We start from the raw sequence: 16,538 nt of genomic DNA on the forward strand, positions 1-16,538 counted from the left end.
CAGGTATACAAAAAGAGGACAGCTTCTTTTTGCAAGTCAGAATCTTTCTTCATATCATTCCAGCCCACCTCCATGGGCAGGAAGGTATCATCTTCCACCATAGGATATTGGCTGCGTTTGCATTAAGCTGGCTTACGAGCAACAATCCAGACCTGTTCCTCCTCATATAACAGCACAGTCCATGAGAAGCACCACAACTACGGCCACTTGGGCCACTCAAGCGCCTATTGAAGAGATCTGCAGGGCGGCTACCTGGTCCTCGGTGTCACTGTTCATTTGGATTTACAGACTGGACTCCTTTGCCTCTGCAGAGGCTTCATTTGGAAGGAGATCTTACAGTGGGTCCTCGTGGCTCCTGCTAACCAGGACATTCCTTCTTCCCACCCTGGGACTACATAGCTTGGGTATGTCCCATGCTTGGATACTCCAAGCAGCGCCTAGGAGAATGACTGTTGGCTTACCTGAATGGTTGGTCTCTAGGCACTGCGGGAGTGTCCAACCCCGCCCTGGGGTCGCCTGCGGTTGCGTGACTTATCACCTCTATGGCATAGACTTTTCTCCATACAGCATCCTTCTGGGTCTCATACCTTCGTTTTTTAAACTGAGCCTCTAAAGGGAGCAGGAGGCGTGGCTACACAAACTTTGAACTCAGTCCTTGGGCAGCAAGCTGAAGTTAACCCATGCTTGGACACTCTCGCAGCGCCTAGAGGACGACCATTCAGGTAAGCCAATGGTCAATTACAGAACCTGAATGACAGTACACATGGTCAAGATTTAATTTTGGGCTTATGATTATTCATTTATGCTGCTATTTTGACTATCTTTGAAACAGTCACTTTATAAAATTAAAATAAACTCTACTCTGTATTAGTTATTTAAGAATAAACTCTTTTGACAAAGTGCAGAAAGTCATTACTGCACATGTATACATGATTTATTTTTGGAAATGAATCAACTGATATAGACCACATTTAGAAATGTAAAGCTGTTACTCTTCCCATATGATTTATTTGAGTTCTCAGAAGTATTTTAAGCATGAATAGCATTGATGCTCATTATTCTTTCCAACATGCAAAAGGCACAATAAAGTGAGAAATATGATTTTTTTTGTGCAAAGTGTTGTCTAATAAAAATACCCAAGAAAAATAAATGAGGAAAAAGTCCCCAAAAAGGAGTGGGAAGGGGGGGGGTGTCAAATTTCTTGAAAATTATTTATAATTAATGAAAACAATTATGTTCTTAAGAGTCCACAAAGGTTCCATTGGTGAAAGACACTTGGCAAATTCATGGAAACAAGCTGGAGACAAACTCCTTGATGAATCAGAATTTCATCTATGAAATTAAGTGCTGTAATCAGAAAACTATAAGACATAATTAAGAATTTAAAAAAATCAAGGGAATTATAGTTAAATGCTAGTTAATTTAAAAAAAACTTGATCCAAACAAATTAAAAATACAAAGAAAAAACTCATCATTTTATGCTAAAACGTCACAAACTATTGTGATCCAATTCACTGCACCTGTTCTATTTGTTTTTTAATCCATTTTTAAGCATAACACAAAAACAGCTTATAGAAAAGTCCTTGTTATTTGCCTCTGTAAGGGAAATAATGTGCTATGTGATTGAAAAACCTGTGGAAAAATTTAGAAATGCCACAGGGAATCCCATCTCTCAGTTTTGTAATTCATTTGCTAGTTGTTTTCTGGGGTGCTTGACTGTGCTAAAAGGCTGTTTTGTTCCACAGTGGGTATATAAACATACCCCACGATTTATAGATTTGTAATACTGACACCTACAAAAAGTTGAATATTTTTGTTGACTTGCGTCCTTGCAGTATAGGTTTCCTACTTCTAGACTATGGAATGTTACATTAACAGTATAGTTATTCATATTGGTTTCAAATTTCATTATAGTTACTGAAGATTCATCATAGTTTCACACAGCACAGAGACATCAAACTAAACATCAAAATAGCCGGCACTAGATATATTTTTTCTTTAGATACCAATAAGCAAAATATCCCATCCCCCCTAGAGATCCCATGAGGAAAGAGGCCCCCAAAAAGGATGGAGGTTTCCGTTTGACCAGCCTGAATGCATTGGGTACCACCGCTGAGAGGAGAGTAGTATGGATGTCCCCCAAGACTTTCCTGAAAGCAAAACGTTTTTGTATCCTTTCAAAGAAGTTCTGTAGGTTGGGTCTGCTGCCATCTTCCCAGTATTTCTTTGAGAGTCCTAGGAACTTGAGACGATGTAATGTGGCTCCCAGCAAAACATCAGCCAAGGTGAATGCACATCCACAAAGCCAGAGTTCACATTTCTGCCCTAGAGAATGAAGCCACAATAATTATGTTGCATCGGAAGACATTAACCAAAATGCTGCAATTGACCCTTACTTTGGCTTGTGATGGGGACCAATTAAACTGTCATCTAGTAATAGATCTCTGGCAACTATCTGATTCAATAGTTCATGAATGCTATCATTCCTTTTTGCATCTAAGTATGGGGGGGAGGGGATGAGCCAAGCATGTTTGTGGGATATATTTTGCTGCTTGAAGAGCACTCGGCTGCAAACAGATTATTTTGATAGCTAGGATAGAAAATGCCATAAACGTTCCCCTTTATCCCTGGTAATTTAAGCTCGATATATTAATTAACTAACAATTTGCTACCTTTTAAAGGACATTAAAACCAGAAGCTTTTGTCATTATCTACTTAATGTTAGTGCTATCCCAATTATGCATTTTAATCATTGTCAGTTCTTCAGTTTCAGAAATGTTAATGAACAAAGGGGAAATGGTTGCTGTCATATTTATATTCTGTCTTTTTACTAGAATGGGAAGGGGATGACACAGTGATGTTACCAAAGAGAACTGCCAAATTTAATTATTTGCAGGAATATTTGTGGTTTGTGTGATCATATGCTCCATGCCCTGACTTTTATAACACATGTAGAAAGAAAGCAGGGCTTTGAGGACGTGGTCATAGTGGCCATTCTGATTTTTTTTTATTCCCCCTACAGACACTTTAGTATCTATTTTTTTTTTCCTTTTTGAAAAGTAAAATCAGATCATTAAGACTTTTAAAGGCTTTACAGGCTGCGTTCATTCTTGTTTCATTCTGAAAACCTGGAAAATTTAAGCTGTCAAATTTGGGTGGCTTGCTTCCAAATTTCTCAGGAGGATGTGTAGGATCTCAAGATGACAGAACAGGATCATCACTCATTTTAAACTCAGTACACGCCGCTCTCTAGAAAAAGATATGATAAAGCATTTTTTCCCTTTCCAGCTGCTCAGCTTCTTCTCTTACAGCTAGTCCTCAACTTATAACCACAAATTAGCCCAAACTTTCTGTTGCTAAGTGAGAAAGTTGTTAAGTGAATTTTGCCCCACTATATGACTGTTCTTGGCACACTTGTTAGTGAATCACTGTAGTTGTTAAGTTAGTAACATGGTTGTTAAGTGAATCCAGCTTCCCTCTGATTTTGCTTATCAAAAACTCACAAAAGATGATCAAAAGACTCTGGGACAATGCAACCATCATAAATATGAGCCAGTTGCCAAGCAGATGAATTTTGACCATGTGACCATAAGGATGCTGCAATGGTTGTAAGGTGTGAAAAAATGGTCATAAGTCACTTTTTCAGTGTCGAAACTTTGCATAGTCACTAAGTAATATCTGTACTTCCAACTATGCATATAATTAAGCAGTCTACAGCTGCACCATTGGTACAGTCTTTAAAAACCATGAAATCATCTGCCATGAAAATCTTTATGGCAGTCAATGATAGCTGGAGCATTAAGGATTGAAGGACAATAAAAGAGGAATAATAATAACAAACCCTTAAAACGTGCTATTTCATTTTTATTAACCAATTATGGTTCTCCAAATTAATTTCCAGCTGCTCAACCCTATTCATGATCAGTTTTAAGCATTCACAGTAAATGCCTGAAGAAATTAAGCATTAAAAGAATGCTTAAGCAGGTGAAGCAGGTGTATTCAGCCAACATGCTCAGTTTGATTAAGATGAAACTCTTTTTGTGGTTTAGCCAACCTGTTTGGTGACTTTATATTTCAGTTTGTTTGCAACCCTCAAATGGATTAATTCAGGGGTGAAATCCAGCAGGTTCTGACAGGTTCTGGAGAACCGGTAGCGGAAAGTTTGAGTAATTCGGAGAACCGGGAAATGCCACCTCTGGCTGGCCCCAGAGTGGGGTGGGAATGGAGATTTTGCAGTATCCTTCCCTTGCCACACCCACCAAGCCACACCACGCCCACCAAGCCACGCCCACAGAACCAGTGGTAAAAAAAAGAATTTCACCACTTGATTAATTCAATAAACAAGGCACCACGTACCATGAAAATATATTCAATATTCAAGTCTTGAAAACTTCAGCTTAACTGATCTATATAAACTGGCATTTAATTCACCTTTTTTGCCCTGGTTTTTATTCTGATTGTGAGTGGTTTGAATTTGACTTTATACTTGTTCTTTTATTCTTTGGGTTTGAATAATATACGGTAAACACCAATATTCAGAGGAACCAAAAATATTGAAATAATCCTTGGTATTTATATGTTATCTAAATAATTTTATTTCCCTGGATGAAAGATATAGATTCACTACATTATTTAAAATATTGAACCATACTTTGGGAACACCTCCTTCCTAGGGCATGATACCTATGTTAGTTAGAAACTAGACATCTTTCCATCTCTTCTATGCCTTTTCTGAATTTCCACAGATCTGTAGCAGGTGCAATCTGATCTATAGTTAAAAAGCAACAGCTCTCAGTCATAATAATTCATGTGTCCTGACAAGGAAGCTATTTTATTTACGAGTGTGTAAAATGTACTATTCTAAACTAGCTTTTCAGAACATGCTTTTGTCCCTCTTTCTCTACCTCCTACATCACACCATGTCCATAACAATAGTTAGTTGGTTGCCTCTCATTATAGTGGCTGACACTTGGACATGCAGCTGTGAAAGAAGTAGAAGCACTTTGAGCTCTACAGACTCTGATGACTTTTAAAATTACACAGATTCTGTTTCTGCCCACCAGCACCGACAGGTGCAGAAGTGAGAAATGCCATACTGTATTTAGGTAGAGAAGAAAGGACAACCATAAGGAGCCACTTCCTTTTTCTAGAAGGCTGCTAAAAACCTCAAGGGCACCAGTTCTCTGCTGTATGAGTAGTGATGCATGCTAATATTTTTCCCCCCTTGGAGAGGATAATAGAAGTAGAACATTCAAAGTGTGATTGGGTTTTTAAAAAAGGATTGTCTGGATCAGTATTTTTCATTTAAGGGAGTAAAACTGATCAGTTAAGATAAAATCCCAAACACTAATATTTTGAGTTATTGGACTGTTGATTTCAGTGGAGAGAAAGAAAATGCAGTCAGGTAGGATGCTATGAGATGAAAATCTGGATGATGAAATGAATATTTTGCTTAAAGGTTTACAAAGATATGCAAATTCCCAAATGAAAGAAGTATCCAGGTGTTCTCCCTAGTTCATAAAGAGAACCTTTGACTTTTAGACTAGAAAAACCACTCTCCTTGGCTTAATTTCTTCAGTGCACCATTTTGGGCTTTTTATTTTCAGAGAACTCCAGTTATTTGTGGGCAAATTAGGGACTATTAGATCACAGGTGGTAGCTCTAGATGACCATGGTTATCTCAGCAGGGTGTATCCTACTTAGGTCTTGGAGATGGAGAACTATCTGGAAAGACCATTCAGGAAGGGGATAACATCCATAACACTTCTAAGAAAACTGCAAGTATGCAGTCACTAGGAATAGAACTTGACCTTCCTTAACCCAACCCTAGCATTTTGGAATGATATAAAACAGAGATTTTACAAACTAGATTAGGCAAAATATGGAATAAAATCAATGGCGCCTATTTAAATCACTTTAAGATTTGCAGATGATGCTGTTCTCTTCGCACAAGACCCAGAAGAGCTACAAAGACATATACAAGAGCTGCACAAAGCAGAAGAACCATTTGACTTAAAAGCAAACCTGAAAAAGAACCAGGTTATGTTTAATAAATTCACCAAAGAAAGAAAAATGTGTATATATGGAGAAGAACTAGACATAGTAGACCACTACATATACCTTGACCAACGGATCTCAATGGAAGGTTATACAATAAAGGAAATTGAAAGGCATGTTAAATGTGATTGGCAGGCATTTGGCAAGCTAAGCATAATTTTCAAGAACAACCTCCCCCTATGCCTGAAGAGAAAGGTTTTCAATCAGTGTGTGCTATCTGCTCCAATATATGCCAGTGAAACATGGACACTAAACTCACAATCTATACAAAAGTGCCATAGAAAGATACATGCTCACCATTAAAAGACAAGATAGAAAGACCTGCAGATGGATTAGAGAACAAACAAAAGTATACGATATCATCAAGAGAGTAAAAGAATGGAAGTGGGCTAGTCACATAGCAAGAAAAACTGATGGCAGTTGGACCAATGGATCCCAGTTGATAAAAAGCATCCACAAAAGAGACTTAAAACAAGAAGAGTTGATGACATCAGCAAGTATTGGCAGTATTGGCCCAATTGGCAAAAGAAAGGACTGTATTGATTGGAAACATGGAAGAGGCCTTCATCCTGCAATGGATAGACAATAACTAAAATGATGATGATAAAACAGAGATTAGCTGGAAAGCAAGCAGTCTGCTAAAAATGCACAGAGATCTTATAGAAATGGTGGTCCCTTCCTAAAATAATTCATTTTTATAAGACGCCTTCTAAACCTAATGTTCCAATTTTGTTGCCCAGATCCCTTCAACAAAATAGTTGGCAGATAACTTTCATATGCTTATGAAAAGAAGACCTGGGCAACTTGATGTTAACACCAGGCTAAATTCTGTAACAGATTTTTAAGTACTTGGTTTAGAATAATTCAGAAAAGAATGAATTGCTTGGCAGTACTCAGAATGATTTTACTAAGAACAAGTCATGCCAAATTAATTTGATTGACCAATTTAGAGGACACGGTGTTCCAAGAAAAGCATCTGGCAAAGTTTCCCAGGAGATTCTAATAGCTAGTATAGCAAAACATGGTTCTGACTATTCCACTGTGGATATAGAGCTGGTGAAACAATTCAGTAGCTTTGCATAAAATGGAAAAGAGATGATGAATGACATAGGGCTCCGTTCTAGCCTCTGTACAGGTCAGCAAATTTATAAATGACTTGGAAAAAGTGATAGAAAACAAGAATATAAATTTGCAGATAACATGCTTAGAAATTGTGCTATTGGAATAACAAACACTTGGGAGGATATTATCAAGGTGCAGAAGTATTTTGACAAAGTGAAATGTTGAATAGAATTTACTCTTTAATTTTAACAGGAACTAAACAATGTGTGATGTATTTGTGGGGGGGAAATCATAATGTACCTTAAGAAAAGCAAAAAGTCAAGATTAGATTTGTTGGATACGAGATGGAAGCAAATAAATTTCATAAATAAAGATTAAAATATATTATCATATCTCTTTCTCTATGTGGCATTGCTCATTCTTCAGACCACACCTAGAATAATGTCCCAGTTAAATATCATTTTATGTCTCCAGTGAAATCTCTTTTTAAGAAGATTGATAAATTGATAATTATATTAGCACAAGTGTGCATGTCTTAGTTAATTGTATATTTTTGTGCAATTAAAATATATAAAGTTATTACACAACAGATCACTGTGATCTAAATTACTGTGTGCATATATATGTATGGCTGTGTGTGTGTATGTTCCATCATAACTCTGGAACACCTTGAGCAATTTCAACCAACTTTGGTACACAGATGACTTACTCTCTGGAATCAAATTCTGTGGCGGTAAGACACCCCTAACACTCCTTGGGAGGTGTGTTCTGTTAAGATACAGCCTGCTGTACCTTAAAATGGATTCTACTGTACTACCATAAAGTGGCTTCTATTGTACAGCGCAGCGGAGTTGCGGCTTCACAGTATTCCACAAGGGGGCGCCCTCTGGTAAGGAGGAAAATCCAACATTAGAAATGTTTGGTCTGGACATTTTCTCCCTATAAATAAATACCTGGGCAACGCCAGGTTATCGGCTAGTAAATGAAAAAGTTAAACAAGTATCAGAAACTTCTACAAGTCACCAGAGAGAATCTAGAAAATAATGTTCAAATGAACATAATGCATACCTTGATATTCAATTTTTCTCTTCTCCAGTTCAGCTTCAATTTGATCTAGCACCATTCCCAGATCTCCCAGGATTTTCTTCAGATAGTTCACATTGTCGTGCTCCAGAATTTTGGCCTAAATGAAAATAACAAAGGCCTTACTACAAAAAAAAAAAAAAAAGCTTGCACAGTAATGATTATCCAATTGGATGTAGGAGATTTGTTTTTTTTTAAAGGAAATCTGTTATTAAAATAGCTTTAATAAAAAGAGATGCAGCTGGTTGGCTTTACAAATTATCCAACACTGAAAGCAGTCTTAGCCTGCTGATTCTTGTGCTGAAACTGCTACTCTCTGTAGCAGTTTGTAATCTGTGGTCTGGAAGGCTAGGAATACAATGAAGAGTCGGCCTCTTACTAGATTGGGAGAGACAAATGGAAAAGTGCTTTCCTCCCAAAGACAGGATAGCAATAGCACTTAGACTTACCGCTTCACAGTGCTTTGTAGCCCTCTCTAAGCGGTTTACAGTGTCAGTGTATTGCCCCCAACAATCTGGGTCCTCATTTTACCCACCTTGGAAGGATGGAAGGCTGAGTCAACCTTGAGCCTGGTGAGATTCGAACTGCCAAATTGCAGGCAGCTGGCAGTCAGCAGAAGTAGCCTGCAGTACTGCATTCTGACCTCATTTTACCCACCTTGGAAGGATGGAAGGCTGAGTCAACCTTGAGCCTGGTGAGATTCGAACTGCCAAATTGCAGGCAGCTGGCAGTCAGCAGAAGTAGCCTGCAGTACTGCATTCTGACCACTGTGTCACCACGGCTCAAATCTCATTTTTGGTTTATGCTGATGTTTTGCTTTCTTCCAGGAACTGCACTGAAATCCAGAGAGTATTTCTGAAACAGTTTTCTCCATGTATGAATGCATGGATTTTTAAGTTTTTTAAAAAATTATCATTGCTCACAATATTTGTCAGTATAGGATGAATATATATATAGACTATCAAGTAGAAAAATATAAAAGACCAATAGTCCCATAACAATTTTAACATAGCCACTTCTTCCATTCTATCACTTTTCTTTTTCAAAAACAATTTTTAATAATGCAGAAGCCATTGTTGCCTTGGCATTCAACCACTATCCCCTTTTAAAGTAGTCCTTGAGTTACAATAGTTCATTTAGTGATCGTTCAAAGTGATTATGACCGTTTTTCACACCTATGACTTTTGCAGCATCCCCATAGTCATGTGGTCAAAATTCAGATGCTTGGCAATTGATTCATATTTATGACAGTCACCTTTTGCAACCTCCTAACAAGCAAAGTCAACGGAGAAACCAGATTCACTTAACATTCTTACTAACTTAGAACTGCAGTAATTCACTTAATAACAGTGGCCATAGTCATGTGGTCAAAATTCAGATGCTTGGCAATTGATTCATATTTATGACAGTCACCTTTTGCAACCTCCTAACAAGCAAAGTCAACGGAGAAACCAGATTCACTTAACATTCTTACTAACTTAGAACTGCAGTAATTCACTTAATAACAGTGGCAAGAAAGATTGTAAACGGGGCAAAACTCACTTAACAATTATCTCACTTAACAACAGAAATTTTGGGCTAAATTGTGGTCATACGTTGAGGCCCCCTGTATTTATCTTAGTTCTTTTTCAGATCAGTCAAGGTAGGAACATTGTTTTCTACTAAGGGGAAGTGATGTGAAAGTTAAAAGATTAAAAAAACAGGGGTGCTAAAGTGTGAATAGATGATGTCTGCTACATTAATTAGTTCAATTATATATTATTAATGCAGGAAAAGCAGTGAGAGCCACATACAAATTATTCATGATAATCATTACATCAATTCATTCTAGTACAGATTCTTAATTAAATTTGATGAGTTTTGTCTATTGCAGATGAATCAATAGACAGTCTGGCTACCTGCTCAATTTAAGTTAGCCCCAGGCAACCCCATGTTCCCCACTGCCTTTTTCACAGCCTTGGAGCACCATCAATTCCACCTTCTCCTTGGAATCTCTCTCTGGGTGAGAATGGGAACTTGGAAAATGCCCAGTGGTTAGTGGAAATTAGACTGAAGTCAATATCTATATCCATCCCATACCTCTGTAGTGTTTCCATATCTAATAATAAAACCCTTTTTGTGCTTGTCTCACCATAAGTTTCTTCTGTTTGGAAAGGTATGGTTCTGTTAGTTGTGCATCATCATCATCCTCATGATCCAACTTCATCAGATCTGAGCTGGCATTAACTAAATGTCCTAAAGAGAAGAAAATATAAATGGTTTGCATGCTTGTGGCAGAGATATACTCCCATCAGAGTGGTGTCTCATTGGTAGTAGAAGCCGCATTCTTTTACAAAACTGTTACATTTGTTTTATTAACTGTACTAAAGAAATGATAACAATAAGATGAATGAAGGATCAAGGAGTAAAATAGGTTTCCTTTAAGGTCCTTTAAGGTCCAAGATATTACGTTTTGCCCATATTTTGTAGCTGGACTTTTGAAAGATCAGACACAGAGTAAATGTTTTGCATACAAGTGAGTGGGGCAAACTCACTTGATAAATGTTTCACTTAGCAACATAAATTTTGGGCTCAATTGTCATAAATCAAGGAGTACCTGCAATGAATTTCAATTCTATTACATTAGAGAACACAATTTGATGCAAATGTCTGAAGATACTTTGAGTATCAAGGTGTTCAGGTTGTACATCCCTGTTCCAGATCATAATTTGATTATTTCTGAGTCCGTTCAATTTTGATTGTGGGAGAAAGTGCTGGTGTTATGTCATATTTTAGATTAGTATTTTTTAAAGGAAAAGAGAAAGCATTAATAGTCTCCCACAATTAGCTTTGCAAGGCAACACAGTACACAGAGTGAAAACAGAACTTCAGAATTTAAACTGACCAGAACGAACAAAATTGCTTCCTGCAAATGCTCACAAGCCTTTGCACCTCCTTTATGTCTTATGGGAGGGGCCAATCACCTCTAAGCCTTACTCCCAAGTCGTCCCTTTTGTCTTAACTGTTCTTGGCAGCTCTGCGCATGCACACACTGGGAGCAGACTACCCCTCGCTGATGTCCGACTCTGGAGGCTCTGAAGGCAGCACATAACTCCCAGATGGTCCTGGACCCCTCTCTTCCTCCGACGCAGAGCCCTCATCCGAGCCTTCCCCAGACTCCAGGACTGGCCCATGTTCCTCCCCAACCTCCTCACTATCCGACTCTGCTGCCAGCTCTGCAGGCCGCTGGCGGACCACAACACAGACGATAATCAATATCCCAAAGCATATCCATAAATCCACAGGGAGCTAATGCAAAGGTTTAAAAAAAATAGCTTCACAGGACTATGGCTGAATGTTCCAACCAGAAAACTTGGCAGTTTTGTTTTGATTAATTAATTGTGATTCCTGCTAACACGAACCTTTCAGCTATATGGTTCTGTGATTTCCAGAGCTCCAAGCTACCGTGAGAAAAGCCAACCTGTAATTCTTGAGAGTTGTGGTCATGACACTTCTGCAGACACTAGGTTGAGGCAAACTATCTACAGTTGATAAAATCATGAGTGAGGCTACATTCGAAATCTTACTGGCAAATTTATCAACACATAAATGAGACCTACTTCAAGGGAAAGGCCAGTTTTGAGCAAATGCATTAGCAGTACTCTTTTCAATCTAAGTTAAATAGTGGATACATTATACCAATAATGATCTGTGTTCATTCTTTTCCCATCTTGACATTTCACCTCCCTTAGGTAATCACTTTTAATTATCACAGCATCATGGCTCAGCGAAAGCAATGCTTGAGCTATAAATCAATCTCTTAGTTGCTTTTTATATCTAGCACAACCAAAGTAATTAACCTTCTACAGCAGTTCATTTCTTCTTCTTTTTTTAATGGAATATTTTACTGGACAAATGAGGCCATAATTTCCAGTGTAGCCTCATATTATCTATGATTTAAAAGGTCACAATAAAAAGAAGCGGGGGGGGGGCATATTATTTTTAAAAATGGCAGCTTCACTTTCAAGAAATGTTTGAGGCTACAGTTTGAGAACATTTGGATGTTTCAGGGTATATGGTTGGAATCTTGATGATCTGATAGTTTGAAGACCTTAAAGTTAGTCTTCCTCCACTGCATCTGACATTATTTGGCTTGGAAACAGACTTTATTGTCAATGAAAAAAAATGTAAAATGAAAAAAGTAATGCATCATGGCTCTTGAGATTGAGATGATTGATTGAAGAGGTTTCTGATATATTTGAATATAGTTTTGAGTAGTACTGTCAGGAAATTCAATTTGCATGCGGAAATGTGGATACAATTGCAAGATAAACCGTGGTTAGATTTGTTCCTCTATATCAGTGGTTCTCAACCTTCCCAATGCCGCGACCTTTTAATACAGTTCCTCATGTTGCGGTGACCCCCAACCAGAAAATTATTTTCGTTGCTACTTCATAACTATAATTTTGCTACTGTTATGAATCGTAATGTAAATATCTGATATGCAGGATATATTTTCATTATTACAAACTGAACATAATTAAAGCATGGTGATTAATCTGCCAATCTTGGTTTGGGAGAAGATCAGCCAGGCTGGGATTTTCCAGGATAAAATGACCTCCTTGCCTGCTTCCAGCAGCAGTTCGTGGTTTACATGAGTTTCACTTTAAGTTTACTTTTTTTACATTCCATTCCCCCCACCCATCCACCCAATTTTCTTCCTTCCTTCCTTCCTTCCTTCCTTCCTTCCTTCCTTCCTTCCTTCCTTCCTTCCTTCCTTCCTTCCTTCCTTCCTTCCTTCCTTCCTTCCTTCCTTCCTTTCTTAACACAGATTAAGAAGTTGCCCTTTAAATGGGATTTTAAATGGAGGCTTAAGCTACATCGAACTGTGCTTCCATCCTGAGTGGAATTCCTTGGGATGGAAGGAATGGGTGGGCGGGGCCTGTCCTCCCCTCCGGCCTCTCCTGCCAGCCCTTCCCAGGGCCCCAAAAGCCTTCGAACTCAGTTTAGCCCGCAGGGCAGGACCGGCTGCAGGGGCAGCAAAGGCAGCATCCAGGCCCAAGGCGGCTTGAATCCTGGCATGTGCCTGCCTGGGCAAGAGCCCATCCCGCCGGCTGAAGCGGGTGGCCCGACTGCCCCGCTGGTCTCCTGCTCTCCGGGCACCTTCGAGCCCCTGTGCAGGCAGCTGGGCTGAAGCATCACGGCTGACCCCGCTCGCTTTGGACGTTCGTCGGAGCCGAGGCTGATCCACCACCCAGAAGAACCCATCTCTCTCCCCCTTCAGCACCTCGGCCTTTCCCTGGTGTGGAGACCGGGCAGGGCGGCGTCTGGGGTGCACCTGGAGCATGGAGGAGGCTGCTTCGCCACCCGGCGCTCTTCATGCACCTGCCACTTCAGGATGCGCTCCTGAGCATGGGCAACACCGGTGGAGGTGGATGGTCTTAGGTGACCTCTGTGAAGGGGTCGTTCGACCCCCAAACGGGGGGTGACCCGCAGGTTGAGAACCACTGTTCTATACGGTTACTCGTTTACATTACGTGACCATTTTGAAAGCATCCAATTCATTTTCTATGATTTTTTCTGTAACCAAAAGAAGCAACAGACTTGGATGAATCCTGAAGCTTGCAGAATTTTAAATAAATTCTAAGAAAAGGTGAATCAAAAACAGTTCAGTGAGAATTGAACAAACTGAGAATGCTCAGTAATTATTGGGGGGGGAGACAGAAAATTGGGGATAAGGATAGAATAAAGCAGGCTCAAAGAAGGACTGCAACATTTTCTTGAAGAACCCACTTCTAATATTAAAAGGAGGGATTGCCTACCTTCACCTCTCATTTAAGATTTCAAATTATGTTCCCAAACATTCCCTGTAGCATATCTGATTACAATTTCACCCACAGCAAATCAATAGTTTAAACAGGGCTTTCCTTCTTTCAATATGCGCGCAGCCAAATATTTTACTAATTGCAAATTCTACTGTGTAAATATCCATGCCTATAAATGAAGGAAATATATGCTTAGTCAGGATTCAATAGTTGATTTCATACTAATATCACATTTAGTGATATTTAGAGAAGCAATTCATTGCTTTAATTAAAAGTTCTTTATATCTCTATTGTGTGATTCTCTCTTAATGCTGACTGAAGTAGACTATTTGCAGAACAATGTCTCAGTAGCTTTGGAGCTAAGTATATGTTCCTCTTCTCTTCAATTTCTATTGATCTGTCAGACTGGATTAGAACTGAGGCTATTTTTCTGACAAACCTCTAGTGCTGTGACTTTCACAATTGCCCTCAACTTTTTTTTATGAATGAGTTTTGACAACAAAATGACTAGGAATAGATTCACACATTCTAACAACAATTGGCATTAAAAAGGAGAAGGGGAAGTTGCTCAAAGTAGCTTTGCTTCCAACCAGCATCTAATGAGATGCTGTAGTACATCTGATAATTGCAAATCACCAAATAAAGTAATGAATTAGAAAGTGAGGCTGTTGCATTTGTTTTTACAAGTAGACATTTAATTCAAAAAAGACATTTGTGTTTAATGGAGACACTTAGTTGCTGGACTGGAGAACAAAGATAAATATCTAACATAAGGAAAGGTAAAGAAAAAATGAGAGTAATGCACTGGAAATGAACATAAATTACTTAAACAGGTCATGCTCAGACTATCTCTCTTTCCCTTCTTTCTGCCCAACTGGTTTTGGCAGCTTTTTAAACTTCAGTGATCTTTGGAGAAGTGAAGACAATTCTGACTTTAGATAACGACTGGCCAGCAGTATCAATAACCTGGGGTTACATTATACTTTGATTTTTATTTAGTTGCTATTAGTGGTTATTTAAAGTGATATGGCAAGGAAGAGGCCCAGAGCAGCCTTTGGTAGAAAACATTGCCTGAAAGTAAATGGTGCCCGGAAAATCCTGGGGAGCTATTGCTTGCAGGGGCAACCGTGCTGAGGCTCACATGCCTTGGAGAATAGCATGAGGTGGACTTTTTAAAAACATATTTTATTTATTAATTTTTTATGATGTTCATCTTTTCCGTTAGGTGACCTTTTGAGTGGTAGCAGTGGCATTAGGGCTGAAGTCAAAGCTTGGGCCTCTCTGTCAGGCCCTGCCCCTGGTGTGTGTGTGTGTGTGTGTGTGTGTGTGTGTGTGTGTGTGTGTGTGTGTGTGTGAGAGAGAGAGAGAGAGAGAGAGAGAGAGAGAGAGAGAGAGAGAGAGAGAGAGAGAGAGAGAGAGAGAGAGAGAGAGAGAGAGAGTGAGTGAGTTCTTTTCTTTCTCTCTTGTTTGGGACAGGGATTGAGATGCCAGCAGAAAGAAGTTAGACATTTTCTGTGTCAGGCCTGGAAGCCATCTTTTGCATTGGGCCTTCAGGCCTGCCGCACTTAATGCTGTGGGGAAAATGGGAGGGGGGATTATATGGAGTATGGGAAATATATAGTCTAAATAACATTCCTTTCTCAGAGAGTCAAGGACAACTTGCCCTGCAGCTGCTGACTGCAAGGCATCTCCTGTTTTGGATGGTGCCTAATTGGATCATGTGATGGACATGTGGCTGCTGGGCAGAGACTTCAACTTTCTTTTGGGTGGGGAAAACCTGGAAACTTTCAGATTCAGGTTTTTCCAGATGTGCCAATATGACATCTCTAATAAAATGGAACTTTGAGGCAACTCAAGCCTCGGAGTCTTCTTTCGTTAGGGGTGTTACTTGGAACCTTGACATGCCGAATGATTGACGACATGCCAAATCCAAAAACCCATCATTGGTTTGGACTGTACTTTCCTTGGCAGCCCGAAGAACTTAAACATTTCAGTACACATCCCCTCAGCTCATAATCCTGACAGAAGGATGGTTCTAGGTCACCTTCAAAGTCTAAACATCCTAGACCTTCCTCTGCTGGAGAGAGAAAAATGTTTGGTTCTCTTAGAAAAAAAGCCTGTGGTGCAAAGTTAGGTGAGATTGATATTTATTATTCTCCTCAGCAGCCTTTGATTAAGGTAGAATCTTACAGACTGGAGGAAGTCTAAATAAATGAACCCAAGGAACTTTTGTTTTGGGAAAACTGCTGTTTCATTAGGAGTAAGCTCACAGTATAGTCAGAAATTTACTTTTTTATTTTTGACTTCAGGTACAAATAGTGTTTTACTTTCAAATAATAAGAGTTTCAAGTGGGGCTATAAATCAGCTGGTGATCTGTGAAAAAGATAGATTCTTGCATTCCTGCAGGGCCAGGAGGCAAGAGCAAGAAACCAACAGTGTAAAGATTTGTAAAAAGGAGACTATTTCTAACCAAACAAGAGAAAGGCCCTGAAAGTTGCTGTTATGTAGCTCCAATTGCTGGCATGGTTTAA

At 39.2% G+C, this 16,538-nt stretch overlaps 1 protein-coding gene across 1 annotated transcript in view; it reads right to left on the reverse strand.

Moving 5' to 3' along the window:
• Nucleotides 1-494: 494 nt before the first annotated feature.
• Nucleotides 495-16,538, reverse strand: part of GDAP1L1 (ganglioside induced differentiation associated protein 1 like 1) — a 64,188-nt gene continuing 48,144 nt past the window's right edge. The window contains exons 4-6 of the mRNA XM_081945994.1: nucleotides 10,334-10,437; nucleotides 8,188-8,302; nucleotides 495-2,325 (exon numbers count right to left, since the gene is read on the reverse strand). Of these exons, the coding sequence (XP_081802120.1) occupies nucleotides 1,982-2,325; nucleotides 8,188-8,302; nucleotides 10,334-10,437 (563 nt within the window). The 3' untranslated portion in view covers nucleotides 495-1,981. The remainder of the gene's footprint in view (nucleotides 2,326-8,187; nucleotides 8,303-10,333; nucleotides 10,438-16,538) is intronic.

This window comes from Natrix helvetica (genome assembly GCF_964273705.1).
Source record: "Natrix helvetica genome assembly, chromosome: 3".
Taxonomy (NCBI): domain Eukaryota; kingdom Metazoa; phylum Chordata; class Lepidosauria; order Squamata; family Natricidae; genus Natrix; species Natrix helvetica.